Source organism: Lingula anatina, chromosome 2 (genome assembly GCF_051362555.1).
Source record: "Lingula anatina isolate TDL-2025a chromosome 2, LinAna3.0, whole genome shotgun sequence".
Lineage (NCBI taxonomy): Eukaryota > Metazoa > Brachiopoda > Lingulata > Lingulida > Lingulidae > Lingula > Lingula anatina.
The window spans coordinates 48409258-48433774 of NC_141768.1; the positions used below are offsets into that span (position 1 = coordinate 48409258).

Here is a 24517-nt window from a genome sequence, read left to right on the forward strand (position 1 = left end):
AGTTTCGAAATTAATTTAAGACCAAAGAAAACATTTTATATAAATAAAGATGTCAATATATGGGGATAAAAATTATATAAGTTGTACTGTTATAAATTATTTATCACAGTCATTATTTTTTGCAATAATTCAGCATATTGTAAGTATAACTAAAGTGTGAGTCTCAAGCTAGTTAAGATGGCAGCGCCCATGGAGCATGACAGATCCAAGGTTTCCCCTGAATATGATTCAAATACAGCTATAGGTTTAAATGCCCCTGGAGCAACAGTTGATTTCACTTCTAGCGAATTTGACCCATTAATTGCATTATATTCCGATAGCACAGTAGTTCCAGACAAAAATGTGAACCCTTTTAATAACCTCGCTGAATTTGAGAGTGTTTCAAATAAAAAACGACAGGCCCAGCCCGGCAAAGCAAGGCTGCTTAGAGAGGCCAATGCGCAGCGCATCCTAAAGCTGCAGTTGCAAAGCCAGTCCAGAAGTCGTCAAGGTGAATCGACAGATAAACCCGAAGATGAAGACCAGACCGAAGTTCGCAGACGAGTGGACAGAAATGTCCTGTCAAGAATGGAGGGTATATTATTTCTTTTCTTATGATTTTGATTTAGCCTTAGATTTCAAATTGTATTTTCTTTAGTTAAATTCTGAGGAGTCAGGCCTTTGGATGTTCATGCCAAAAGCAACACCTAGAATGCTCAGTGCTAATTTTTTTTAGAAAATTGTAAACAATAAAACAAGTTTTTAAAAAATTTTATCTGAGCAGTTTCTTATGTTTGCAATTTAAACAACTCATTCAGCCACTTTTTAATCAAATAATATTGATATCAATTGCTTTAACCTTGTATTAACAGACGAGCACCACAAAGGACCATTCAGTTTGCTGCGGAGGTGTGTCAAGGAGAGAAAGAAAGTGAAAGTACTGACGAGAAGTTTCAAACACGTGAGGGGAATATGTTCAGGATACATTATAGCCTTTGACACACATTTTAATTTAGTAAGTAATCTAAACCACAGAGTTTTATGCACTTTTATTTACAATCTCTGATATGTACTTTAGTGTTTTTGCTAATATCTTAGCATATATAAATACTGCGTACTTGAGACTAGCAAAAAGAGTGCTTTCACATGAAATGCTGTGCTTATTAAACGATCTTTTCCTATAAATGAAAATACTTCTTATTGAAGTTTTAACCACATGTTATCAAGCTATGTACGCATTATTATGTTTGAAATTTTTCTCATTTAATTAATTTCTTGTTTATTTATTGGTTTTCAATATTTGATAACAAATTGGTTACGCCTACATACTAGTAGTTAAAACTAATTCAATAATTGAAACTTGACTCATGAAAACTCTAAAGGATAATTTATTATATGAATAATCAACAGAGATGGCCCCTCTTTCTCACTTAATATGCTAGATCTGAATTTTTTGTGTCTGTTAAGGCAATGCAAGATGTTGATGAAGTATATGCAAAGCCATGGAAAAGAAGAAAGAAAAGAAAAAGGAGTGAAAAGGTGAATTTAACAGAAAAAATATAATCTGATAGTTTTGTTTTTGCCTTATTAGTATTTTTCTAGCTATGCAAACATCCAAAAGGTTTATTATTTCTGTTTTGTACCAGAATAATAAAGAAAATGATAAAACCATTTTTTCAAGATATCCTGTATACCAAAACAATTTCATTAATAAACTTGAGGTTATGCTTATGCAGGTGCGTAAAGAACCCACAGCCAGTGTAAATGGTGAAATGTCAGGAATGGTGGAAGACAACTTAAAGGAAAATACTGGAAACAGTTCATCTCAAACCATTCAAGTGGATGGAAATAAAAATAAAGAAGAGATTTGTCCTGATGAAAATCAGATTGATAAAACAACAATCATTGAAACCCGAGTGAAAGATGCGAAAGAGAAACCAAAGAGTGTGGAGCCTCCTGATAATATTGTTGGTTTGGATGACTGTGAAAGTGATGTGAAAGACGATATTGATGATGATGCTGACAGTGAAAGTGAAAGTGATGATGAGGATGTTGGTGCCCTAACATCTAGATTAGCAGAGCTGCAGCATGAACTGGCTTATCTTGCTGAAGCAGAAATGAAAAGTGAAAGTGAAAGTAATGTTGAGGATGTACCAAAGGAAGTTTTGAAGCTAGAGGAAGGGGAATTGTCAGAAGGAGAAATTTTGGACGACCCAGATAATGATGAAAAGGATGTTAAAGGTGCTGCTAAAAGTGATCAAAAGGTGAAAAAGGATGAGCCTTCTAAACATTCTCATCATAAGCCAGGGTATGATAAGGAAGAGAAAAAACATGGTGAATCCTCAAGTAAGCACCATGCAAGAAAACAAAACAATGAAAAAAAGCATGATAGGAAGCACCACAGAGACACGTTAGATAAAAGAAAAGATGCACATAAAAGTTTGTCTTCATCAAAAATGAGCAGTAAAAATAGAGACAGCAGGAGACAGTCAAGTTCATTGCCCAGGCAACCAAAGACGGAGACAAAATCTGGACATAAAGAAGGCTTGCCAAGAAGAGCCAGCTCTGAAACAAGGCTTGGTAAAAAGATGGAAATAAAAGATACTAAAAGCCATGGAAACAAGGACAAAGTGAAAGAGAAGAAAATTGTCACTGCAAAGAATCCAAAAGGGAAAGCACCTCAAAGCCAAGAAGGTGAAGCAGGTGCAAGGATCATTCCTAGTTCTCAGGGAAACAGCTGTGTATATGTCACTCGTCACGTTAACCAGCTGTTTATCAGAGGTGACAGTGTGGTGCTCATAGCTGTTGATAACTAATATAATTATATTGCCATAAGGCAACATTATAGATATTATAGTTACAAGACTATTTTTTATTAATAATTTATATTAAATGTCAAAATTAATTTTGGGTATAAATATATTCATATTATAGTGATATCTGTATCTTTCATAGTACTGAAAGTCGGATCTGCATTATTTCCTTCTTTATATTTGTACTACGTAATTTTTTTCTACACTCCAAATAAAATTTAATTCAACAGCTGTTGAGTCTAGTTTAGTCACATTATTTTGATATAACTAAATGTGCCTAAGGTACCCTCTACCAGGGCCATAGATTGATTTTTTACTAGATGTTCACCGATGTCTCCGGTTAAATTGACGGCAATTCTCTGCACTATTTATGTGCTTTTCACATGCATTTTGCTTAAGTTACGCGCAAACAATGTCTTAGAATTTAATTCCTTAACATGTTTTTGGTCTAAAAATCTAATCTTGTCTATCACAAGAGCAAGCTGCAGCATTTTTGCTCCTAAATGCATTTCTTTTTAATATGAGCACCACTTAAAGAAGACTCCTTTTTATTCTCGTCACATTAGGAAAGCATCAGTAAGTTCCAGATGTGAGACAGACTGGGGAATGTAATGTGATGAAGCTGGGATTATTTTAATGGATCTGTTTTGAAGGAAATAAAAGATAGCGGGGGATATCTACAATTTTTGAAATAAAACGTAGGAGCATCAAAAACATTGGTCAAAGTACTATGATTAAAGGGCCACACGTTCTCTTAAGTTTTCTGTGTACGCATCTTGTGCTTATTCTTTAAATTTTCGTTTTTCTAATTATAAAAATGGCATTTATGCAGACTAAAAACAAGAATTGAGTTCGGTCTAAGGAGGTATATAGACGGCGTGTTTTTTATTTATTTGGAACTTGCTAGACTGATGGTCGACTTTGTTGAGGGGCCCACACAATACGTTAATTGTATTTTTGTTCGCGAAAAATTTATATCTGTCGAAAAAAATTTAACATCTCGAGTCACAAATCGTTTAACTGATTGAAAAAAATGTACAAAATAAGTTAACCTTATCACGCATGAACACGTATTTACTTTATTTTCAACTGAGCCATTGGTATTGATTTATTACTGAACGAAAATGAAAATTGTAATGACGCAAAATAATAAAAACGATCGTTTAATTTACCTTGAAATTAAGTGATTTATATGCATTAAATAATTTTTACTGAACGGTATAATAATAACATAATAGAATAATGCAACAAAAATGGTTGTTTAGATCATGCTGTCTTTATCTGTATTTTTTCTTAATATTCCACGTTTTATTGATTTTTAATAATATTTTTTAATAATTTCCCCAAAACAAAAAGATGGAAAGACAAAAAACACATTACCCCTTTACCAATTTATATAATTTGATATGTAATAGACATCTAAATGTTATTAATGCGCGGTAAGTTGAAGCACGCTCAAGTTGAGAACGCCATCCAATTAACACAGGTGTGCAGGTACATGTTGACAGGTAAGTAGGTCAGGGGGGTTTCAGGTGTGTAATTAGGTCATGTTGATACATGGCGCTCTCCATGCGGTCAACAGCACTGGGATCAATTTGGAAACATTTTAAGAAAAATGGTGCATGGCTCTTCAGACTGATTCCTCGAAGATCGTGGATTCTACCTAGGCTCGGTTTGTGTTTAGTATTTATAACTATGTTGTACATTTTGTGGGGACGAATCCGCCACTCGGGGAGAGAAACGTTCCCCGTCACGATTTGGTCAAATGACTTCCATATTTCACCCATCAGAGATCTTAAAAATATGCTGCAGCCCATGGGGGTTACGATCATAGACCAGAGCCTCTCCGCCGCTTGCTCTGTTACAGGAACCTGCGCTAAGGGGCTCCGGATTTTAAACTCTTGGAATGGAATCCCCCTCCCGGACGACATCAAGGCGGCGTTCTACGACAGTTACAAGAATGACCCTCTGATGAACACCGTGGACGCCTTTGTGTGTTTTCATCCCGCCGCTATGTGTGAGCTGTTCATTCCTTTCTACAGAAGCTTACTCGTGATAGCAACTGTGCGCTATGAGCTCGGACGACGAGAGCCAGAGAGATGGCAAGAATGGAACGCAAACCTTGTCAACATAGCAAAAGACCCACGAAACATTGTCGCTGCTAATAACCGTTATGACGCAGAATACATACGTTACTTCACGGGCATCAAACCCATTGTCTTGGAAAGTTTTTGCGGTTATGTTAACAACACGTATTCCACGACCAAAATAAAACGGACCGAGTACCTTCTTGCACCTATTCACGCAAGAGAAAAGGAATTTCAGAATGTATTCCTGGAAGAATTCAGGAAACTCAGCAAAACCTCTATGGTGGAGATTGTCCCTCTACGTGAGCTGTATCCAAGCTATAAATTCACAGATCTCCTGTCTCACCCAGGGATAGTATATGTACCGTACCAAGTCTCATTTATGAGTTTATTTGAGCAATATCGCATGGGTATTCCGTTATTTTTCCCATCTCTAGACTTGTTAACGGAGTGGCAATATAAATACATGGTGCTAAATGAACGGACCTGGGATGGAACGAGGGGGATGAGGCCCAGTAGATCACGTATCCCCGGGGTCGTCCCGGGGGTACCTGACCCCAACTGTGAGACAAATAAGACTGCCATCAAATATTGGCTGAAATACGCAGATTTCTACCAGTGGCCTCACATCACTTATTATGATTCCTTTGAGGATTTAATCGTTAAGTTAGAAGGTGCAAATCTTGAAGAGATCAGTCATAAAATGAAGGCACGAAACGTTCAAGTTAAAACTCAGTTAATGGAAAAGTGGAAAAAACTTTTGAAAAATATACAGAATTACAATTGAAGGTTGTTTTCTTTTTGACCATTTTCTAGCGAGACTTGCTTATTATATATCGTCTCGAGATTAAATTGGCCAAATGCTTTGTCATAAAAACGCTTTTAATTCGTTTTTGGTCACAAAAGGGACCGTTATAGCCTTAGAAAACCCCGATTCTATATGTGTTCATCTAAAAAAATGTGTGACGCACAAAGTTTAAGCGTCAGTCTAACGTCAACGATACTATTCAAGACAAAGCTCAATTTATACTTATTTAATTTTCCATAAAAAAATAAAGCAAAATCTTAAAGCGAATCTCCAAGGCTGGAATATCAGTTATTTAATTACCGGCATTTTCCATTTATTTCAGGCTTTTTACGTGTTACTAAAAAAACTTTTCGTCACTTCGGGCCGGGAAAAATGCTTAAATATCTGGCTATGCAAAGTGTCATTTTTATAATTTTTTCCAGGTTTCATGTTCAAATAGAGAGGTACACTAAATTTAATGCACATAGCGCAAATTAATTACGAACCTTGTCATGTCGATAGGTGATTTACTTTGGGGATCACGTGAATAGTTTACGGATGTTATGAAACTTGCTTTTAGAATCCATTTTTTTTTAAATTAATATATAACACGACCTTGGACAAGTAAAATAAACAATGTAAAGCGCGATCGAAATACATTTATTTATAGTTAATGATTTATTCACAATGACGGATCGAAGATATAATTTTTTGATAATTCACACAACTGAGTTGGGAGGTTTGAAATTCGGTGGAGAGTAAAAAAAAAATAAATAAATAAATAAAAAATAAAATAAAAAAAGAGAGAGAGAGAGAGAGAAATCAATTACAATACACATAGAATAAATGAAAATTTGAAAAACGGCCGTGTAATGCTACGAATTAAGGATAATGTGTATCAAAATAAAAAAGGAAAGAAAAGAAAAAAAGAGGGTGGAATAAATAGGCCTTATTTTAACCCTCCCCTCGTACATGTAGCGGAAAAGAAATTTAATGGAAAAAATAACTAAGAAATGACTAAGAAAAGTCTGGGGCATTTTTGCAGTACTGAGAATTATGAATGGTGAAGATTTAGAGATTTGCAGGACTAGCTGAATGGGCGTCTGTCTTCGAGTATATGCTGGATTAAAATATTTAATTGTTTTAGATTTTTAATTCTCTATAATTTATTCATTGTGCTAATATTTGAAACATATTTAAAAAAAAAATAAAGTAGACCAACATCTTAATCTTGTAGTAAAAAGCCTGTGTTATAACTTATGGTATTGTAACAACAATTTATATAAAAGATTAAAATATTTATTACAGAATTAAAAGTCCATGTCTCACATGCCACGTCGCATCCCCACTTCCCGCTTCATACTCATGACCTCTGACCTACATCACGTGGCTTATTACATCATTACATCACATTACTTCTTTTCTTTCTTTTTTTTTTTTAATTTGAATATTATGACAGAACAACACATAACATATATACAATAAATGTAATAAACAATAACACAAAATGCATATAATACTAAATGTCAATTGGATTCATAAAATTGTCAACTTTAACTTTAATTCTTAATGAAAACGTTTGAAAAAACTACAGTTTCTCGTTATTTCTCTCCTCGTGGAATCATCTCTCGCAGTAATCATTGTTCCCTTTTTACGACATATTGTAAGTGGTGTGGATTCATATGGTGTTTGGGATTTATTGCATTTGGTGTTCTTCAAGAGAACTGTATCACCCACTGTTAACGTAGATTTCTTAACATTTGTTTTACGATCGGCATAGTATTTCATCACTTTCTTGCTGTTTTGGTCATTACGCCTGATTTTAGAATCAGTGTTTGGTGTTTGAGGCACATGTGGAAGTTTACAGCCGATATCCCTTCCGAAAAGAGCGGTTGCGGGAGGAATACCAGTGGAAGTATGTGGCGTTGTTCTGTAATCAAGGAGAAAATCATTCATGGCTTGTTTCCAGTTGCGCTTTGTTGCGATGGCGCCCTTGATAGACTTTTTTAAAGGGCCCATAAAACGCTCTGTTACTCCATTTGCCTGAGGCCACAGTGGTGTTATCTTTCGGTGTTTAAATCCTGTTTTCTCGGCATAATCCGCAAAGTCATTTCCATTGAATGGAGGCCCATTATCCGTTTTTAATACCGATGGTATGCCGAACTCCGCAAATACTTTATCCAACCGTGGGATAACACTCTGTGCTGAAGTCGAGGTCAAAATTTCAACAATGACGTATCGTGTGTATTCATCAGTTATCACTAAAAGTTTGTGACCACTCGGTCCTTCTCCAAAATCAGCACTAACTTCTGTCCAAGGAGCGATTGGAAGATCTGTCATGCGAAGCGGCTCTCGCGTGATTATCTTCGTTGAAATTTGACAGTGTTTACACGATTTCACTGTGTCTTCGACAAGTTTATGCATTCTAGGAAACCACACCTTCTCGCGTAGTAAAGCAACAGTTTTTACAATCCCTTGATGTCCGCTATGTGCAATACTCACAGCATGGCTATATAAACTTTCCGGCAAAACTATTTGTCGTCCTTTCAGAATTATTCCGTCAGGGTTTGAGATAGAAAGCTCCGAACGACACTGATAAATGTTTTGGAAAATACTGAAATTCCCTTGTGGAGTCCAGTCATTTGTGACCATAGCATTTTTCACCGCTGCAAGTGTAACATCCTTTTCGGTTTCCTCTTTCACCATTTCAAGGGTCATTGCTTTTGGTTTCGAAGTACAGGCTAGATAATGAAGATACTCCTCTGCTATTGTTTCCTCTGTACTTGATGATAACTGATCAGTCTGATGCGTGGGGTGTCGGCTCAAGTAATCAGCAGGGTTGTCATGCCCTGGACGATACACAACCGTCATCTGGTAGGATTGTGTTTTCATGATCCAACGCTCGATACGCGCCGAAAGCTGGGCCTTGGGGTTGTTAAAGAGGCTCACAAGGGGTTTGTGGTCAGTGTGCACAATAAAATGGGCTCCGAATAAATAAATGTGAAAATGTCCACAGGCCCATGTGATTGCTAAAGCCTCTCGCTCGGTCTGTGAGTATCGCTGTTCTGTAGGAGTAAGCGCTCTGCTGGCGTACTGTATGACGCGGCCGTCCTGTGTTAATACAGCAGATATGCCTACCGGACTCGCATCTGTGTATACCTCCGAGGTTTTCGACGGGTTGAAGTACGCTAAAGTCGTTGCTTGGCTTAACTTTGACTTGAGTTCCTTCACAGCATCATCGTGTTTAGATGTCCAAGACCATGGTGTGTTTTTCTTTGTCAGCTCACGTAAATCATGTGTTAATGACGCGTAATTTGGAATGAATTGCGACCCACAGAAATTCGTCATTCCTAAGAAACTCCTGACTTCTGTAGCGTTGGCTGGATTGGGGAGATTTAATATGTTTTCAATTTTGCTGTGGCTTGGTTTAATACCCTCCGCGCCAAAAACGTGCCCTAAAAATTCTAATGATGTTTGATTGAATTCACATTTCTCTGCGTTGAGTGTTAGATTTCTTTCGCGCAAACGTTGAAAAAGAGCACGTAGGTTGTTGTCGTGGTCAGATTGCGATGTCCCGTAACACAAAATGTCATCACTGATGTTCACGACTCCTTTCAAACCAGACAAAGCTTGTCTAATGCTTTCCTGGAATATTTCACTTGCTGAATTCACTCCAAAAAATAATCGACGGTATCTGTAGAGGCCAAGATGAGTGGCAAATGTAGTGATATAACGAGAATCTTCGTGTAATTCAAGTTGATTGTACCCCTGATTAAGATCAAGTTTCGAAAAATAGCAGGCGCCAGTCAACATTGTTTTTAATTCATCAAGCGTCGGTGTTGCATGTCTTTCTCTTCTAATCGCCTTGTTTGCTGCGCGCATATCTACACAGACACGTACTTTCCCAGGTGATTTCGGTTTGGGAACAACTACAATGGGAGACACCCAGGGCGTAGGACCTGTAGCTTTCTCTATGACACCTTGTTCCTCATCCTTTTTAATCTGTTCCTCTATGGCTCTGTTCTCACAACTTTTAGATCGATCTATCACCGCGGGGAGTCTCACTAGATTACTGTCAGATAATCCCCCTTAAGTGTCCGTCCCCGCCTACTACAAGCTTTAAGGGGTAATTAACTTTCGTGTCCGCCCGGCTGACAGCTATTTAGCGTGAACCCCCAGGGAGTTAGGTCGATCCAATGTAGGTCGATCTAATCTATGAGAATGGGGTGTAAGTGTTTCCTGACGTGGAACGGAATGCGTCTATAACGCTGTGCTACGGGTTGTATGTTATCGTCGATGTGAAGTTTTATCTCACCTTGCTTCAAACAACCAAGGCCATGGAAAATATCAGAAAATTCATCGTTCAATTTGATATGCTTGGAATGAATGTGATCACAACTCTTTATTAATTGTAATTGTTGAGACGTATGCCAACTGAGAATAGGTTTCTCTCTGCCAGCTACCACACAAAACTCTGCGTCACAGCTAATTGCTCCAACCTGTAAGTGAGACGTGAATTTTCCCAATACATGAACTGAATTGTTTTCACTGCCATAGGCCTTGATTTTAGTACTTGAAATATGTAACGTTGGTCTTGGTTGTAATTTATTGTACTCAAATTCAGAAATCAAATTTACAGTAGAGCCTGAATCAGCTAGAAAAATTATTTTCCTACCGTTCATCTCTATTTCAAAATGGGGGAGTTGGTCCATGTTCTCGGTCACTGCATGCGCTGCGAAGACATATCCATCCTCATCAGATCCCGTGCATTCGTTCTCATTTTCAGTCACATCAGAATTTCCACGTAGACAATTCACATTGTTCTGACGGCGATGAGGCACGCGTTTAGGTTTTACGGCGTAGCGCTTGTTAGATGTAGCTGAAGATGATGGTTGCTGACCCGATCTGCACATCGATGCGAAATGATGAAGCCGTTTACAAGAGAAACATTCCTTGTTGAAGGCCGGACACTTCGACCGTCCACCCACATGTGGCCATTCTCCTCCACAATTACGGCATTGTGAAAATGCTTGACTACCTGTCGAACTCCTGACTTGCACCCTGTTAACCGCGGGTTCATCCATGCGCTGTGTATGTGAAGTGACAAGTTGTTCTGTACGCGCATACTGCAAAAGTTGTGATAATGTCATGGACGGGTTACTTAAGCCCTTCTGTCGGACTTTCTGAGATTTACATCCCATAATCAATTGTGATTTTATCTCTGATTCCAAGTCATGAAAACTGCACAGTTTACCAATATCTTGAAGCTCTCTATAAAATTCGTCAATGTCCTCTCCTTTCTGCGTAGCGTGTCGAAATGAAAATTTATTCAATTCAACATTGATGGAAGGTGAAAAATAGTCAGTGATAGCATCAACACATTTCGTAAACTCGTCTTCTCCTTCTCCGGGGGTTAGTTGAAATGTGCTGAAAGATTCGACGATGTCATTTAACTCGTCGCCGGCGAAAGATAGCATGAGTGCCTTCTTCTTTTTCGGACTTGTTATACCATAACCAACAAATACATTGTTTTTCAATCTGTTTATCCATTTTCTCCATCTAATGGCAACGCCTTCTGACTTACAGTCAAATTCATGATAAGTAGGTATCTGTATAGATGGGCTCGCCATTGTGACTGTTCAACGAGTTACACTGCGCTCATTCAATTTCGCTATAGTCAATGTTTATATAGATTCTTACTTGTTACTTTCTTCCCTTGTGAGACTGTTCCATCCTCGTCGCCAGATATGGTATTGTAACAACAATTTATATAAAAGATTAAAATATTTATTACAGAATTAAAAGTCCATGTCTCACATGCCACGTCGCATCCCCACTTCCCGCTTCATACTCATGACCTCTGACCTACATCACGTGGCTTATTACATCATTACATCACATAACTCAGAGGCTTTATTTTTATATAATGAAATTGGTTCCCCTGCCTATATATTTCCTAATAATGACTGAAAAAAAAATTAATGGAAGCAGCCGTTCACTCAGCTGCAGTAAAGTGATAAATGCTCTTCAAAAACTACTGAGTTTGAAAATTCAAATTTTTTAGAGAGAAATTAAAATGAGAGATTTTTCATACACTTAGAATAAAAGAAGAAAGTGTATTCATGTCAATATGTTTTCGCCTTTTTATTTATTTATTATTTTTATACAGATGTGAATGAAGAACGACGAAGCATATGAAGTGCGCATGTCCAAAAGATTAGTTAGTCTAATTGAAAGATTATTCTGATGAAAAAGAATGTGTAAGTTTAAAAGTATAATGAAAATAGTGAGCTTAAACAAATATCAAAGTTTTTGTTCTTGTTGATTTTATTCCTTAAGCACATATATTAGGTAAATTGCTTTAACAACGCGTTTTGTAATACAGCCGTTCCAGCGAAATTGTGCCTTGTTTTACTTTACCCTTTCTCCCGCTTTGCAGAGGTTGTCGCAAAATGTCTGCCGCCGTGGAGTGCGACGATCCCTCTGTCGATAAAACAACACCAGGTACGTGATGGCTGTCTGCTTATTTCTCATCTGGTTCAATTTATGATACAGTCATTGAAAAATTCTTCAATGAAACTATTTAGAATCAATAATTGTAGTTGGGGGAACTGCGCAATCTAGCCGATATGTTAAAATAATTGAGAGGCGGTTACAAAATGGATGGCGGATGGTTAAACCAGCTGAGGCGACCCCTCACAATCTAGCTTGGACCCTAGATTTCTGAGATTGGCGCGACTTCGGATAAGACACTGGCTACAAAAGGGTGTTTTATGTCAGAATATATTTAAATTAACTCTGTAATGCTATCAGTACTGTTCTCTGTCACCTGATACTTATGTTTTTACATTTAGATTCAGAGGAAGAGGACTCGCACAGATGCGGTACGTGTAAATTGGAGTTTGGCAGTATTGAGGACTTCATCAAGCACAAACTGGACAAGGATAATTGCAGAGTTTTCTATCAAAAGTCAACCAAAGACAAGAGAGTGCTGGTTCCCCGGCTCATCAAGAAAGAAGCTAAAGATGATGAGGAGAGAGAAACAAGAGGTAATACTCATGATATATAACACTCAACCACAGTGGTTACTAGTCATTTGAAAGTAACCATAAAGTGGTGTTTGAAAACCCCTTGCTTCTTACCTGCAAATATTGTATGGAAAACAGCATGGTGCTTGGCATTAAATTTTATCACATTTAGTTGATGGGTGTCTATTTCAGGTCCAACTTTTCTTTTTGACCTTTCAAAAATCAGACATGGTTTTGTTATTTGTTTTTTGTTTCAGGATCACAGAAAAGGAAAAGGAAAACCTACTTCTCAGTGGACCAAGAAAATATTGTAGAGAAGACATCTCATAAGTGCCCAAAATGTTCTCGAACTTTCAACAGAGAGGCTACTCTGCGAAGACATCTAGACATAGAGCATGATTCAACATGGGAAATAGTGAATGATGAGATTGGTAAGAAAGAACATAAAGTAAAGCTGTCTTTAAATTGTATTTGTGAATGGCAGCACTACAACATAATTAAGGAAAAATATAGTTGTTGATAAAATTAAATGTTATTTTCTTTGTCTGCCCAAAACCAAACATAACAGAAAAGACTGTGTGCTAGGTGCAGATTTTTTTACATGCCCTTCACACTGTTCCAGTTACACACACACACACACACACACACACACACACACACACACACACACACACACACACTGTAACACACATACACACACACTGTAACACACACACACAGTTACACACACACACACACACACACTGTAACACACACACACAGTTACACACACACACATACACACACACATACACAGTTACACACATACACACACACAGTTACACACACATACACACACACACACTGTAACACACACACACACACACACACACACACACACACACACACACACACTGTGCACATTTTGTGCTAATATCAAACTGTGACAGACAGAGAAAAAGATGACAACTATGGATTTAGGGATCAGTTACTGGTCTAGCTGACTACATACTTTTGTTTTCCACCAGGCCGGGATGAGGAAGAGACAGGGAAGGGTCCTGCTGTCACCACACTCCTCCAGGCAGCAGCAGAAGAGGAGAACAGCACTGCCCCTGTAGTAGAGATGGAAAGCCCTGAAAGCACTGTATTCCAAGTGAAGAGAATGAAAACCTCCTCAAATGAAGACCGCCCATTTGCATGTGAAGTGTGTGACAGCAAATTCAAAGAGGTTTGCTTGTTTTGTTCATTTAGTAGATACTGAAAGTATCTGATAAGTATTTCCAATATTTTAAAATAAATATCTGCTAAATCTTAACCATTAACACTAACAAGCTAGGAAGGTTTTTGCAGATTTCCAATATGTTCAAGTAAATAGCTACCAAATCTGACCTATTTCCAGCTATAAGGAACTTAATGTCTGGTGGAATTCTACAGTAAATATATACCAAATCTTAACCATTTTAAGCTATAGGGATCTTAGCGTCTGGTTTAATTCCTACATATATTTCCAATATGTTAAAGCAGCTACCAAATCTAAACCATAAAATGCTATAAGGAGGTAAATGTCTGGTTTTATGCTGCAGATGAGTGTGCTAAAGACCCACCTGCTAACCCACAGTGACCAGAGAGATTTCCCATGTCCATTTGAAGGCTGTACTTATGCCTTCAAGACCAAGGGGTCACTAAAGAGACACGAGAGAAGGCACACTGGTCAGTACACACTTAAACACTGTAATATTGAATTAGTTTCTTGATTTTGACAACACCAATATTTTTTCCTTTGATTTTGTTGATGATGCCACTGTTGGTAATGTGTTTTTCAACATTTTGGATTTTGGATAGTCCTTGTGTATATGAGCTCTTCTACAGTTCCAAGATAAAAGAATTACATAATGGAGAATGAAGTCCCCGAATCTTTGTAATCTGAATGTCTTGTGTTGTCTATAAGCATTTCTATTGTGTCATATTCCAGGTGACCGCCCTTACATATGCCATCTTTGCCAGAGGTCCTTTGCAGAGTCCGGGGCCTTGACCAGACATCTCAAGTCTAGGTAGGACATATCTGTATGGTGCTGACAGACAAACTTATCACTGAAATTGAACTTCACCCAGAGCCTGGTGTTAAAGAGTAAAATGAGGTTAACATTTTCAAGCTGTTTTCTATAACATGGGCAGTGGTATATTCTGTCTTTAGGTTCTGCTATATCTGATATAGTCCCATAAAGATATGTAAATAATGTATTCAGTGTGTGGTCCGTGTTGGATTGTTAGTCATAGAGTTCTAGGAGATTACTGATAAGGGCTATGTTTCATTCCAGGACTCCTTGTACATCCAAGAGTGATGCAGATCTTCCCAGATATGGCAGAAAAATACAGATTACTTCCGAAGATGGTTCAGTGATTTCAAATGAAACAGCCAAGGTAAGAACCTGGTCACACTGGATTTGTTTAACACTGCAAATTTGATGTTGTTGTGGTACAAGTTTGCAATTTAGACTGCTCACAAGATGAAACTGTATACATCACAACACAACACAACACAACACAACACAACACAGCAGCCATGGTAAGAAACCAATATTTGCACTATTAGATATGTTTAACAAAACAAATTTCATGTTGTTGTGGTATAAGTTTGCAATTCAGACTTCTCACAAAAGATGAAGGTCATTAACTCCATTTAATATATTTTTAATTAAATTTCAGCCAAGCTCCAAGGAAGGTGAAGAAAATGAGGACCAGTCTGTCAGAGTATTAAGAGCCGCTGCCTCAGCTGCTGATGGAGTGACCACTGAGATGATGACCTCAGACAACCCAGCTGTGTCCACTGCTCTGACCAGTGTGGATGGTCAGTCTGGAGAGACCACTGTGGTCACCACTCTGACCTCAGATGAGGCCAAGGGACAGGGTGAGGACTTCTCTTTGGAGGATGGAGAGGAGGATGACAAGTTTGAACAGTTGGAGCCAAATCAGTGTAGGGTAGGATTAGGAGATTAATGCTTATTTTTTTCGTTTGGTGGATCTCTCTCTCTCCCTCCTTGCAAAACTATCATATGTTTTAGCTAAAATTTATTAGTATGATTTAAACTTGTAACTTTACTTTGATGTATCTCAACTCTTGATGAAGTTCATCTCACACACATGTGCCCTGTTGCTGATAGATTTGGTTGCTGCTGTGTTCCAGGTGTGTAAAGCAGCCCTGGCCAATGTAGACACTTTAATAGAACACCTGAAGACACACCTGTCAGGACTACCCTTCAGGTGTGGCTCTTGTAACTTCTGCACTGACAAGAAGGAATACCTGGCGGGACACATGAAGGAGAGACACAGGGCAACACTCAGGGTATATTATAGTTATAATATTTATTTATCATACAATGCATTATACTTGTTTCTTTATTTTAATACACTTCACAATTAAAATATAAAAATGCTTCAAATTTTCAGCACCAAAATACATTTTATTGAATAGATTTTGTATGTTAGGTGAAGGGGAAATGCCACAACCATATGGTTTGAAAGAAATAAAGAATTAAGGGGTCTTTCAGTATATCCACATACTTGACTGGAGTTGACAATGGAGCTAGCAAGCATTGAAGAGATTTTATTCTATATTTCCAGGAAATAGGTCCAGACGGTAATGAAGCGGATGTGGTACCCACAAACCCACCTCCAATGAATTCCTACCTATTCCGCCTGAGCAAGTGAGTACTTATAAAAGACTGCTGTACACTGTGATATGTAATGATCTGTACAACATGAGATAGTACAAAGTGTGTATTTACAACAGGGGCGGATCCAGATATATTTTCTGACAGTCTTCCATATTATCTTTGTTGAATCTTCAATTTTTGACCGTCTTCCAACAAGAAAGTTATATACCCATCAATGTAAACCTTACAATTTGACCATATTCCGGAAGACCCAGAAGACGGCCTTAATCCGCCCCTGTACAACATTACAATTAGAATGAAGATCTGTGCAGTAAGAACTGAAGTTTTTCAGAATGCAAGCACTATTTAGGTACTCTGTTTCACTATGAAATGCCTACTCCAGGGAAGGTTCTATGGCAGCCAAGCAGCTCCTTACTCTAGGTGAGAAATCTGCTGTAGAAGACCCCTCTGCAACCGGCTACAAGACTTTCAGCAAGTGCCCAGTGTGTGGCAGAACATTCAAGGGAAGCAGTTATCTCAAACTTCATATGAGGAGTCACACAGGTAACATTGTGATTGCTGTGTCGTTATTCACCTCTTAGTTATACTTTAATAAGGTAATTATTTTTCTTCAGGCAACAGCTAATGTTGAAATATTTTGTCTCCAATAATTTGATATCTTCGTTGAGCAACCTCATCTTATTCCTAGGACATAACACAGCAAAATTAATCAAATTCTTCTCTGACAAATATACTTGAATTTTAGTTAATGTTGTTTGATATTTATTGTTTAATAATAACATGCATATATTTCTAAGCACCTACAAATGCATTTCACAAATTATCTTTTTTACAAACGAGAGCAGTGGCTTTCAAAAGCATATTGACTGTGGTGTTTTAGTAATAAATCACTGCAGTTGTACCTAATATGTGCTACTTCTCATCAATTTCAAACCTCCCAATCCAGGAGAGCGCCCCCACCAGTGCCCTCACTGCCCCAAGACATTCACCACCAAGGACACCCTGAGCAAGCACCTGACAGCCCACTCTGAGGCCAGGCACTACAAGTGTGGAGAGTGTGGGAAACTCTTTAAAAGAATTTCTCACGTCAAGGAGCACCTGAAGATACACACTAATGAACGACCATACAAATGTACTTTCTGTGACAAGACCTTCAAGACCACAGTAAGATCATGTTACTATTTAAATACAGTCACTGAAAAAATTATTTTAACCATTTGAAAGTAAGTAAATGTCCACAAATGCTCTGGATATTACAAAGAAAGTAAAAACGTCACGCCTTTTATATGCATACACTGAAAAGAAAAAAATTACTTTAACATTTGGAAGTAACTAAATGTCCACAGTTTCTCCAAACACACTTGCCTATGAAGTATATAGTATAATAGTTGTGTTTTTTAAAGAGAAAGTATGGCCTGTATTTCCAGAATGCATGTAAGGTTCACCTTCGCACCCATGGGTCTGTGATGCCTTGGGAATGCAAATTTTGCCATCGTCTCTTCCGTGAAAAAGGCTCTCTAGAACGCCATGTCCGCACACACACTGGGGAAAAACCATACTCCTGCCAGTATTGTGGACGCAAGTTTGCTGAACATGGTACTCTTAACAGGCATCTAAAAGCAAAAGGTGAGATCATTACAGGAAGCCCTTGGTGTTCAGACATGATTCTTTCCAATTTAAATTGGAAATCCAATTTTTTTACATTAGCAGTATTCCACCTTCAGTGGCCCCCAGACCCCATGTTGTAAATCCTACTTACCTCTTCCTACTTACCTCTCATGTCTGGTTGTTCCTTGTCTCAATATTTCTATTGATGTTTATCTTGACTGAATACTGCTATCTTCATGAAGAGTTATTTGAGGTGTAGTATCTTCATTATTGTCCTTTCGGGGTGGAGGAAGAAGGGTTTGTGGGGGTCATGAATGTTGCCTACTTTGATCAGGTGTTGCTATTACAAGAAACAAGTGTATAATTGTTTATACGGAAGCAGTGTTTTGAGTGTAATGACCTGCAGTCTGAAAGAGTAAAGCATTTTTGTTACCTCACTAACAGTTAATCATTCTTACCTGTAAACTTTAATAATTTTATGCTGTAAAGTCTACTTAACATGTTATGGATTTTAAAATTTAAATAATTATATTATATTTTTATTATAATTTCTTCCATCATTTCAGCCCCATGCACCCAGCAGTTAAGGTCAGTACAGGAGACCCAGGAGGAGGATGTGGTTCAGAATAGCCTGGAGAATAATTACCCTACAGTTCTGGCCCAATTCTCTTCTGTGGTAACTGACACACAGCACTATATACTGGAGGGACAGGAGGAAGACATGACAGACACACAGGTAAGATATAACACTACATACTGGAAAGACAGGAGGAAGACATGACAGACACATAGGTAAGATATAACACTATATACTGGAGGGACAGGAGGAAGACATGACAGACACACAGGTAAGATATAACACTATATACTGGAGGGACAGGAGGAAGACATGACAGACACACAGGTAACAAGTGTCCCTTTTGAGTCAGTGCACAATAGCTAACTCATTCTGCATGGCCCTTGAGTATATTTAAAAGTTTTAGTTTTCTAGCAATAAGATATATAACTGACCCATCTTCCTCTCTGTTCCAGCCTGCTGCTGAGTATGTGGTAGTTGACAGTGAGAGTAACATCCAGGTGCAGAACATCGAGGTGGTCGGCACAGCCCAGGATAACACCACACAGTATGTCATCTTGAACCAACCAGACGGGAACACTATCGCCGTCGCCACCTCTGACCCAACCTCAATCCTGGACAGTCTCTCCAGCATGGCCTCCATGTCAACCACGCCGACAATGACTACGGTCACTGCATCAGGACAGGTGCCGGGGCTGACCTCTGATGATGTTACCATAGTAACACACAGCGAGGAGCTGCCTGATGATGTGCTGGAGGGACTTGTGGCGACATCTGGTGGCGAGGTGACTCAGGTTGTGCAAGGACTTGAGACGCATCCCGTGAATATTGAAGATGCAGTGGTTGGCCTTGTGGATTCCTGAGATTCTCTGAACTATGGAGATAAAGTGGTTGGCCTTGTAGATTCCTGAGATTCTCTGTGAACATTGAAGATACTGTGGTTTGGTCTTTTGGATTCCTCCGATTTTCTTCACTTCATTATGCTGTCCATTCATAGGCAGCTATGAAACTTTTGAACAAATATTATAGTACTGAGGTATGGACAGGAGTTTTACTTTGATATTGAACGTCATTCACTGTTATTTCTGATAGCATTAGTAATGAACTAATTACAGTGGTGCTTTCCAAATGTTACTGTTACAGTTGGAAATTAAATGTACAGTATTAACATTTTTTAAATTAAAATTTTCCAGTAACAAGTATGAAAACAGCACGTTGCTGTGAATTTTATGTATATTTGCCATGTAAATACCTATCACCATTTCTTACTAGGCATTGAATAGTATGTTAAACTTATAGCATTGGAGATAAAATGACTTTTTCATCAGGCTGTAAATAAAGGTCTCTTTAAAAACTGAAGTTCTTTTTTATTGCAAGGAGCAGCTACATTGGATAGTTAGAGAGGGTAACACCTTTTTGGGAATGGTATCGACTTAAATCGAGCAAAATTTAAGTATTTTGAAGGATTCACTAATGATATCATGTCTTTCATACTAACATGAAAAGATCATTTCGTGCCTTCAAGTATGGTTGCTAAAAACTTCTGTCAAACTTAGTCACCTGGAGTAAATCAAGTGGCGTACAAACAAGAAAGCCAATGATACCCGTTTTTTTATTACAAAAGAAATGTTACTGTAGTATAACTTGGTAAACAATTGTTGGCTTTACAGTCACCACAAGTATTTCAGTTTACGATATGACTGCACTTTCCTCTAACTTGTCAAATATTTATTCAGTCGTATAGTCTATTTCTGTACAAGAGTTAAAGACAGTATTGCCTGTTGCTCTCTACAAATGATTTTTAAATAAAAATGGTAAAAGGGACTACAGTAAGAAATATTGTACCCAGAAATTTTTTGGTTCGAATTAAACGTCCCAATTTGCAGCATACTGTGGAAGTTTATGTATAAAAAGTTACTAAATAGCATTTTGAAGTTTTATCCTTCAAAAGCAGCATAGAGCCCATTCCATAAAAGCACTTCTGTCAAACGGGTCAAATTTTAAGAGCAACTCACTTAGCCCCATAATAAATCTAGTCACTGAATAAAAATACTTTGCCCGTTTCACAAGTACGAAATGGCTCATGTATAAGACTGTATACACTAGGTCTCCATTTGCAGTTAAAGATAAATCAAAATGGACTCAAGATTCCAGCTTTTAGTCTTGATCTACCATCCACTTATGTTCTTTTGTAGGAAAGGACCCCAGGAGTAATTGTAACACTGATTTTCATTTTTAACTACCCACAGTTGCCACTGGAGATGTGAAAACACTTGATCCCTCTGCTACAACCTCCAATTTACAAAGGCCCATCTGTCATAGAAAAGCCTATTAAGTTCACTATTTCTAGAGATTTAGGCACCTATTTCATGCAGCAAACTGGGTTACATTTGTCACCCATCAACATTGCACAAAACTTCTATACTTTAGCATGTCATGCCTTGATACTGTTTGATGTTCCCAATAATACACAACTGCAAGGTACAGCCAGACAAGAAGAAAATGCTGCTAAATATTTTTCAATTTATACTTGTAAAATTCACTTCAATAGTCTTCAAATGTCTTCGTACAGAGTACATAGTCTCCTACGTAAGGGAGGGGTCCCTAAATTTGGCTGCTTGTTCTTTCACTCGCTTTTCATATTCATTTCTGTTTTGGCTGAAAAAGAAAGAATTTGAACTATGCAAACACAGGAAAAACTCAGCCACATTCAATCAAAACTAGTATTTACTTACCACAAAAATTAACACATTACTAATAGTGAAACTTCATAGATCTGCACTTTCAAACATAAAACATTCTATGGAATTCAAAAATATAAAAAATTACTTAATATAACAAAACTTAATTTGCACTGTTTCAAACACTAAACATTTAGTATTTGTTGGAATTCGAAAACATTCAACACTACTATTTACATACGAAGATAGCTAATACCAATTCTTTATCTGCACTGTTTTAAAAATAAAACATTTTACATTTGAAGGGATTGAAAACGACAATTTTCATTGTAAAACTTCCACTGAATTACCACTGCCACATTAATGGGGACTGATTTAGCATTCGATGAAATTAAATAGGACAATCAATCTTTAAGGATAAATTTCCACATTAACTCTGTCCCATTACTTACCAATAAATGGTATAAGCCTCCGCCTGGGCTGGGTCCTTTATGTTTGGTTCATTTAACAGCTCTTGGATGCCAAGCAATATCTAGAATTTTAGTTATTTTGATTTAATTCAGTGAAATTAAATGTAAGGTATTTATGCTGGTCTTGAAACATGCCCAAAGATGAAAATACTGAAGACAGTACAGGAAGTGCCATGATAAACCCAACAAAGTTTACCTTTATCTTAAGGGTAACTAAGGCAATAAAGTTTCTAATAAATCAATGACACACACATACATCACTCAACTGAAGTTTCTTTTCTTTTCTTAAAAAGAAGATGCTAATATTCCACGTCACTACAGTTAAACTCCCTTTTCCTTTCAAGTACAGATGCTCAGAAGTTGGGTAGCTTACTTGTTTTATTGTCACTGCTGGTCTCCAATCTTTTTCTTCGTCCAGTAAAGACAAACACACTGTACCAGAGGGGTAGACATTGGGATGAAACAGTGGAGGCTCAAATTTACCTGGAAGAAAACAAGGCAGTAATTCTGTTAAATGTACAGATAAAAAGCAGAAATCCAGTACAACAAACACACAGTACCAGAACAGTAGACATTGGAGTGAAACAATTGGGGATCAAACTTACTTGAAAGAATAAAAGATACATACATTTACTTTTATCAAACAAAAGTCATTAAACACAGTTAGTGTTTTCTTACATTACAGCAATGACCTGTTTTGCAGTCAGCTAGTGATTTCTAAACTGACCTCCAATAAGAACTGCAGATTAATATGATTAAAGAGGATGTAGTCAGAACAATCTGTCAATCCATAAGAGACTCGTACTCACATTTAGGTGGTGAAGATGGATAGTCATCTTTAAATAGCATCCTTAACTTGTACAACCCATTCTCCCATATTGTCTGAAATTGCAAAATTGGAAGAGTCAACAATGAAAACTAACTGGTAGAAGTCAGTCATAAACCCATGTAATTAATTAATTTTTAAAATTATTCTTTCAGTGTTTATCATTATAAAACTTTTTTCTTTTCTTTTCTCCATAATGAATAGATGTTTATTAGTTAATTGGTTACATTTTTAAGTTATCTTAAGATGAGTACATAATGCTTAAAGCAATTTGCCATCTTCATGTGTGTATAGAAAGAAAGAGTGACACAAACAACCAATGGTAATCTAAGTGTAGATAAAGTTTATCAGTATCTCTTTGCTCAAAAGCCTTGACAATACATAATTTTTTTATGACAGAAGTAAAAAAGATGTCCTTCTGATCTAACCATGCAGGAAAATTGCATGTCCTCTGTTTGTTGGCATAATGCATCCATTGCTAATCCCTCCCCCCCCCCCCCTCCGATGCCTACCCTCTTTTCCCCCAGGTACTTACCCCCTTCTTCCCAGGTATTGCACACTCCCAATTCATTAAGTTTAAAGAACCATCAGGATTCTTGACAGGTTTGGCTACAAAACCCTAAAACAACAAAATATTATATCTTAGTAAAGTACTCCAAAAAACAAATGAGCAAGAAAATGTTCTACATATAAAGGATATTTAAATCATATCTATGTTTCAAAATTATTTAAATTGAATCATTACTTGCATCATTGCTCTCACCAATGAGAAAACAGAAACAGAAACTACCGGGAACAAAAATTAGGCTTCAGTTTTAAAATTATACATAATCAGTGCTATCACGTTTATTTTTTCACACATATTCCACACTTCTGAGAGAAATGTATTAAACACAATATATTTGAGTATATCTGATAACTATGCCTAATCAAAATAAGAGACAATCCTTACAAATGGGTGATCTTTCCTCCATGCCTTTCTCTCCTCTGCCAGACGTCCAAAAGCAATCCCTGACATGGTATGTGAAAACTTTAAATGGCTGTTGCTCTGTGGATATAAAAGCACAAAAATGAACTAAGTACTAGTAATGGAACCATCTCTCTCACTGTCTCAGACAGGTCTCATATCTAATTAACTGTCATGCACCTGGTCCTAGTCTTACAACTTTAGCACACCTATTTCACACTTCACTATACCACCACATGTTCAAAAGCCTGGGTCCTGTAATGTATATATAATTGTTCATCATACAACCACTGATATCACATGCTCAATATGTAAAATATCAAATAGGTGGGCTGCTATCAGAATAAAATACATAAATAGACCCCCACCCCTTCTCTGGCAAATCCCTGGATCCACAAGTCAAGATTAACCAAGACGCATGTATTACTAAGAAAGACATTCACTTTACTTTAGGCTGTGAGGCTCATTTCCTTTATCGTTCCATTTTAAGAACAGGACGAGTGGGGCAAATAAGAGGATATAACAAAAACAAATGTATGCCAATTTTATCAGTTAAGTAAAAGAAAGTTACACTCTTTTAAACAAGAACCCATTTCCAAATACCGACAGCTTTAACGGTAGCTGATCATATACTAAATGAAAAAGAATTTTGTTCCTAAAGCCATCTTCAAATACTACATCTAGGAAATAAGCCGGCGAGATCAGTTCAGTCAAACACATTTTACCGCGAAAATTAGAAACATGATTTAAAAACGAGGAAATTAATCAGACCCTTTTCCGAAAGAAAAGCACTTAACATTGAATATTCCACTTGAGTTGAACAGTTTTTCCAGCTAGACTGGCCACACATTATTCATTTCCATGCTTTGTACTTACAGTCGAAAATGCGTGAATGAATAAAATGGCGAACACCGGATGTGCGAAGGTGATCCTAACCGAAACACGGAAAATATAAATGAACCCTTTCCATTCTTACATAAAACAATTCCCCTTAAACTTATAAAAAGGTGAAATTTTAAGTTAAGAACAACGCTTTTCATT

General features: G+C 37.4%; 4 protein-coding genes across 4 annotated transcripts; 2 read left to right on the plus strand and 2 right to left on the minus strand.

The window, feature by feature from the left end:
* The first annotated feature begins 166 nt into the window (after window positions 1-166).
* Window positions 167-5954, plus strand: LOC106159715 (uncharacterized). The gene is made up of 4 exons (XM_013536093.3): window positions 167-574; window positions 852-994; window positions 1447-1518; window positions 1716-5954. The coding sequence occupies exons 1-4, from the start codon at window positions 178-180 to the stop codon at window positions 2793-2795; spliced, it is 1692 nt and encodes a 563-aa protein (XP_013391547.2). The 5' UTR covers window positions 167-177; the 3' UTR covers window positions 2796-5954.
* A 3947-nt stretch (window positions 5955-9901) lies between these two features.
* Window positions 9902-11568, minus strand: LOC147763786 (uncharacterized). The gene is made up of 2 exons (XM_087003177.1): window positions 10342-11568; window positions 9902-10165 (listed from the first exon to the last, which is right to left on the minus strand). The coding sequence occupies exons 1-2, from the start codon at window positions 11294-11296 to the stop codon at window positions 10152-10154; spliced, it is 969 nt and encodes a 322-aa protein (XP_086859303.1). The 5' UTR covers window positions 11297-11568; the 3' UTR covers window positions 9902-10151.
* A 521-nt stretch (window positions 11569-12089) lies between these two features.
* LOC106159734 (uncharacterized) lies at window positions 12090-21191 on the plus strand. Its single transcript, XM_013536129.2, has 15 exons — window positions 12090-12170; window positions 12521-12715; window positions 12952-13125; window positions 13702-13901; window positions 14257-14383; window positions 14646-14724; window positions 14992-15094; window positions 15380-15652; window positions 15858-16016; window positions 16295-16377; window positions 16730-16890; window positions 17294-17511; window positions 17775-17973; window positions 18522-18691; window positions 18988-21191. The coding sequence occupies exons 1-15, from the start codon at window positions 12119-12121 to the stop codon at window positions 19393-19395; spliced, it is 2601 nt and encodes an 866-aa protein (XP_013391583.2). The 5' UTR covers window positions 12090-12118; the 3' UTR covers window positions 19396-21191.
* On the minus strand, window positions 20126-24407 carry LOC106159739 (SUMO-conjugating enzyme UBC9-B). The gene is made up of 7 exons (XM_013536137.2): window positions 24353-24407; window positions 23462-23557; window positions 23045-23128; window positions 22493-22565; window positions 22057-22166; window positions 21666-21745; window positions 20126-21190 (listed from the first exon to the last, which is right to left on the minus strand). The coding sequence occupies exons 2-7, from the start codon at window positions 23525-23527 to the stop codon at window positions 21118-21120; spliced, it is 486 nt and encodes a 161-aa protein (XP_013391591.1). The 5' UTR covers window positions 23528-23557; window positions 24353-24407; the 3' UTR covers window positions 20126-21117.
* Window positions 24408-24517: the final 110 nt, after the last annotated feature.

Bases quoted from the DNA above. Each gene is read 5' to 3' on its own strand.
- LOC106159715 (XM_013536093.3), top strand. From the start codon at position 178: ATGGCAGCGCCCATGGAGCATGACAGATCCAAGGTTTCCCCTGAATAT. The intron at 575-851 runs GTATATTATTTC...TTGTATTAACAG, and splicing joins TGTCCTGTCAAGAATGGAGG to ACGAGCACCACAAAGGACCA. The intron at 1,519-1,715 runs GTGAATTTAACA...ATGCTTATGCAG, and splicing joins AAAGAAAAAGGAGTGAAAAG to GTGCGTAAAGAACCCACAGC.
- LOC147763786 (XM_087003177.1), bottom strand. From the start codon at position 11,296: ATGGCGAGCCCATCTATACAGATACCTACTTATCATGAATTTGACTGT.
- LOC106159734 (XM_013536129.2), top strand. From the start codon at position 12,119: ATGTCTGCCGCCGTGGAGTGCGACGATCCCTCTGTCGATAAAACAACA. The intron at 12,171-12,520 runs GTACGTGATGGC...TTTTACATTTAG, and splicing joins TGTCGATAAAACAACACCAG to ATTCAGAGGAAGAGGACTCG. The intron at 14,384-14,645 runs GTCAGTACACAC...GTCATATTCCAG, and splicing joins ACACGAGAGAAGGCACACTG to GTGACCGCCCTTACATATGC.
- LOC106159739 (XM_013536137.2), bottom strand. From the start codon at position 23,527: ATGTCAGGGATTGCTTTTGGACGTCTGGCAGAGGAGAGAAAGGCATGG. The intron at 22,566-23,044 runs GTAAGTACCTGG...TTGCAATTTCAG, and splicing joins CAATACCTGGGAAGAAGGGG to ACAATATGGGAGAATGGGTT. The intron at 22,167-22,492 runs GTGAGTACGAGT...GTTTTCTTCCAG, and splicing joins TCCATCTTCACCACCTAAAT to GTAAATTTGAGCCTCCACTG.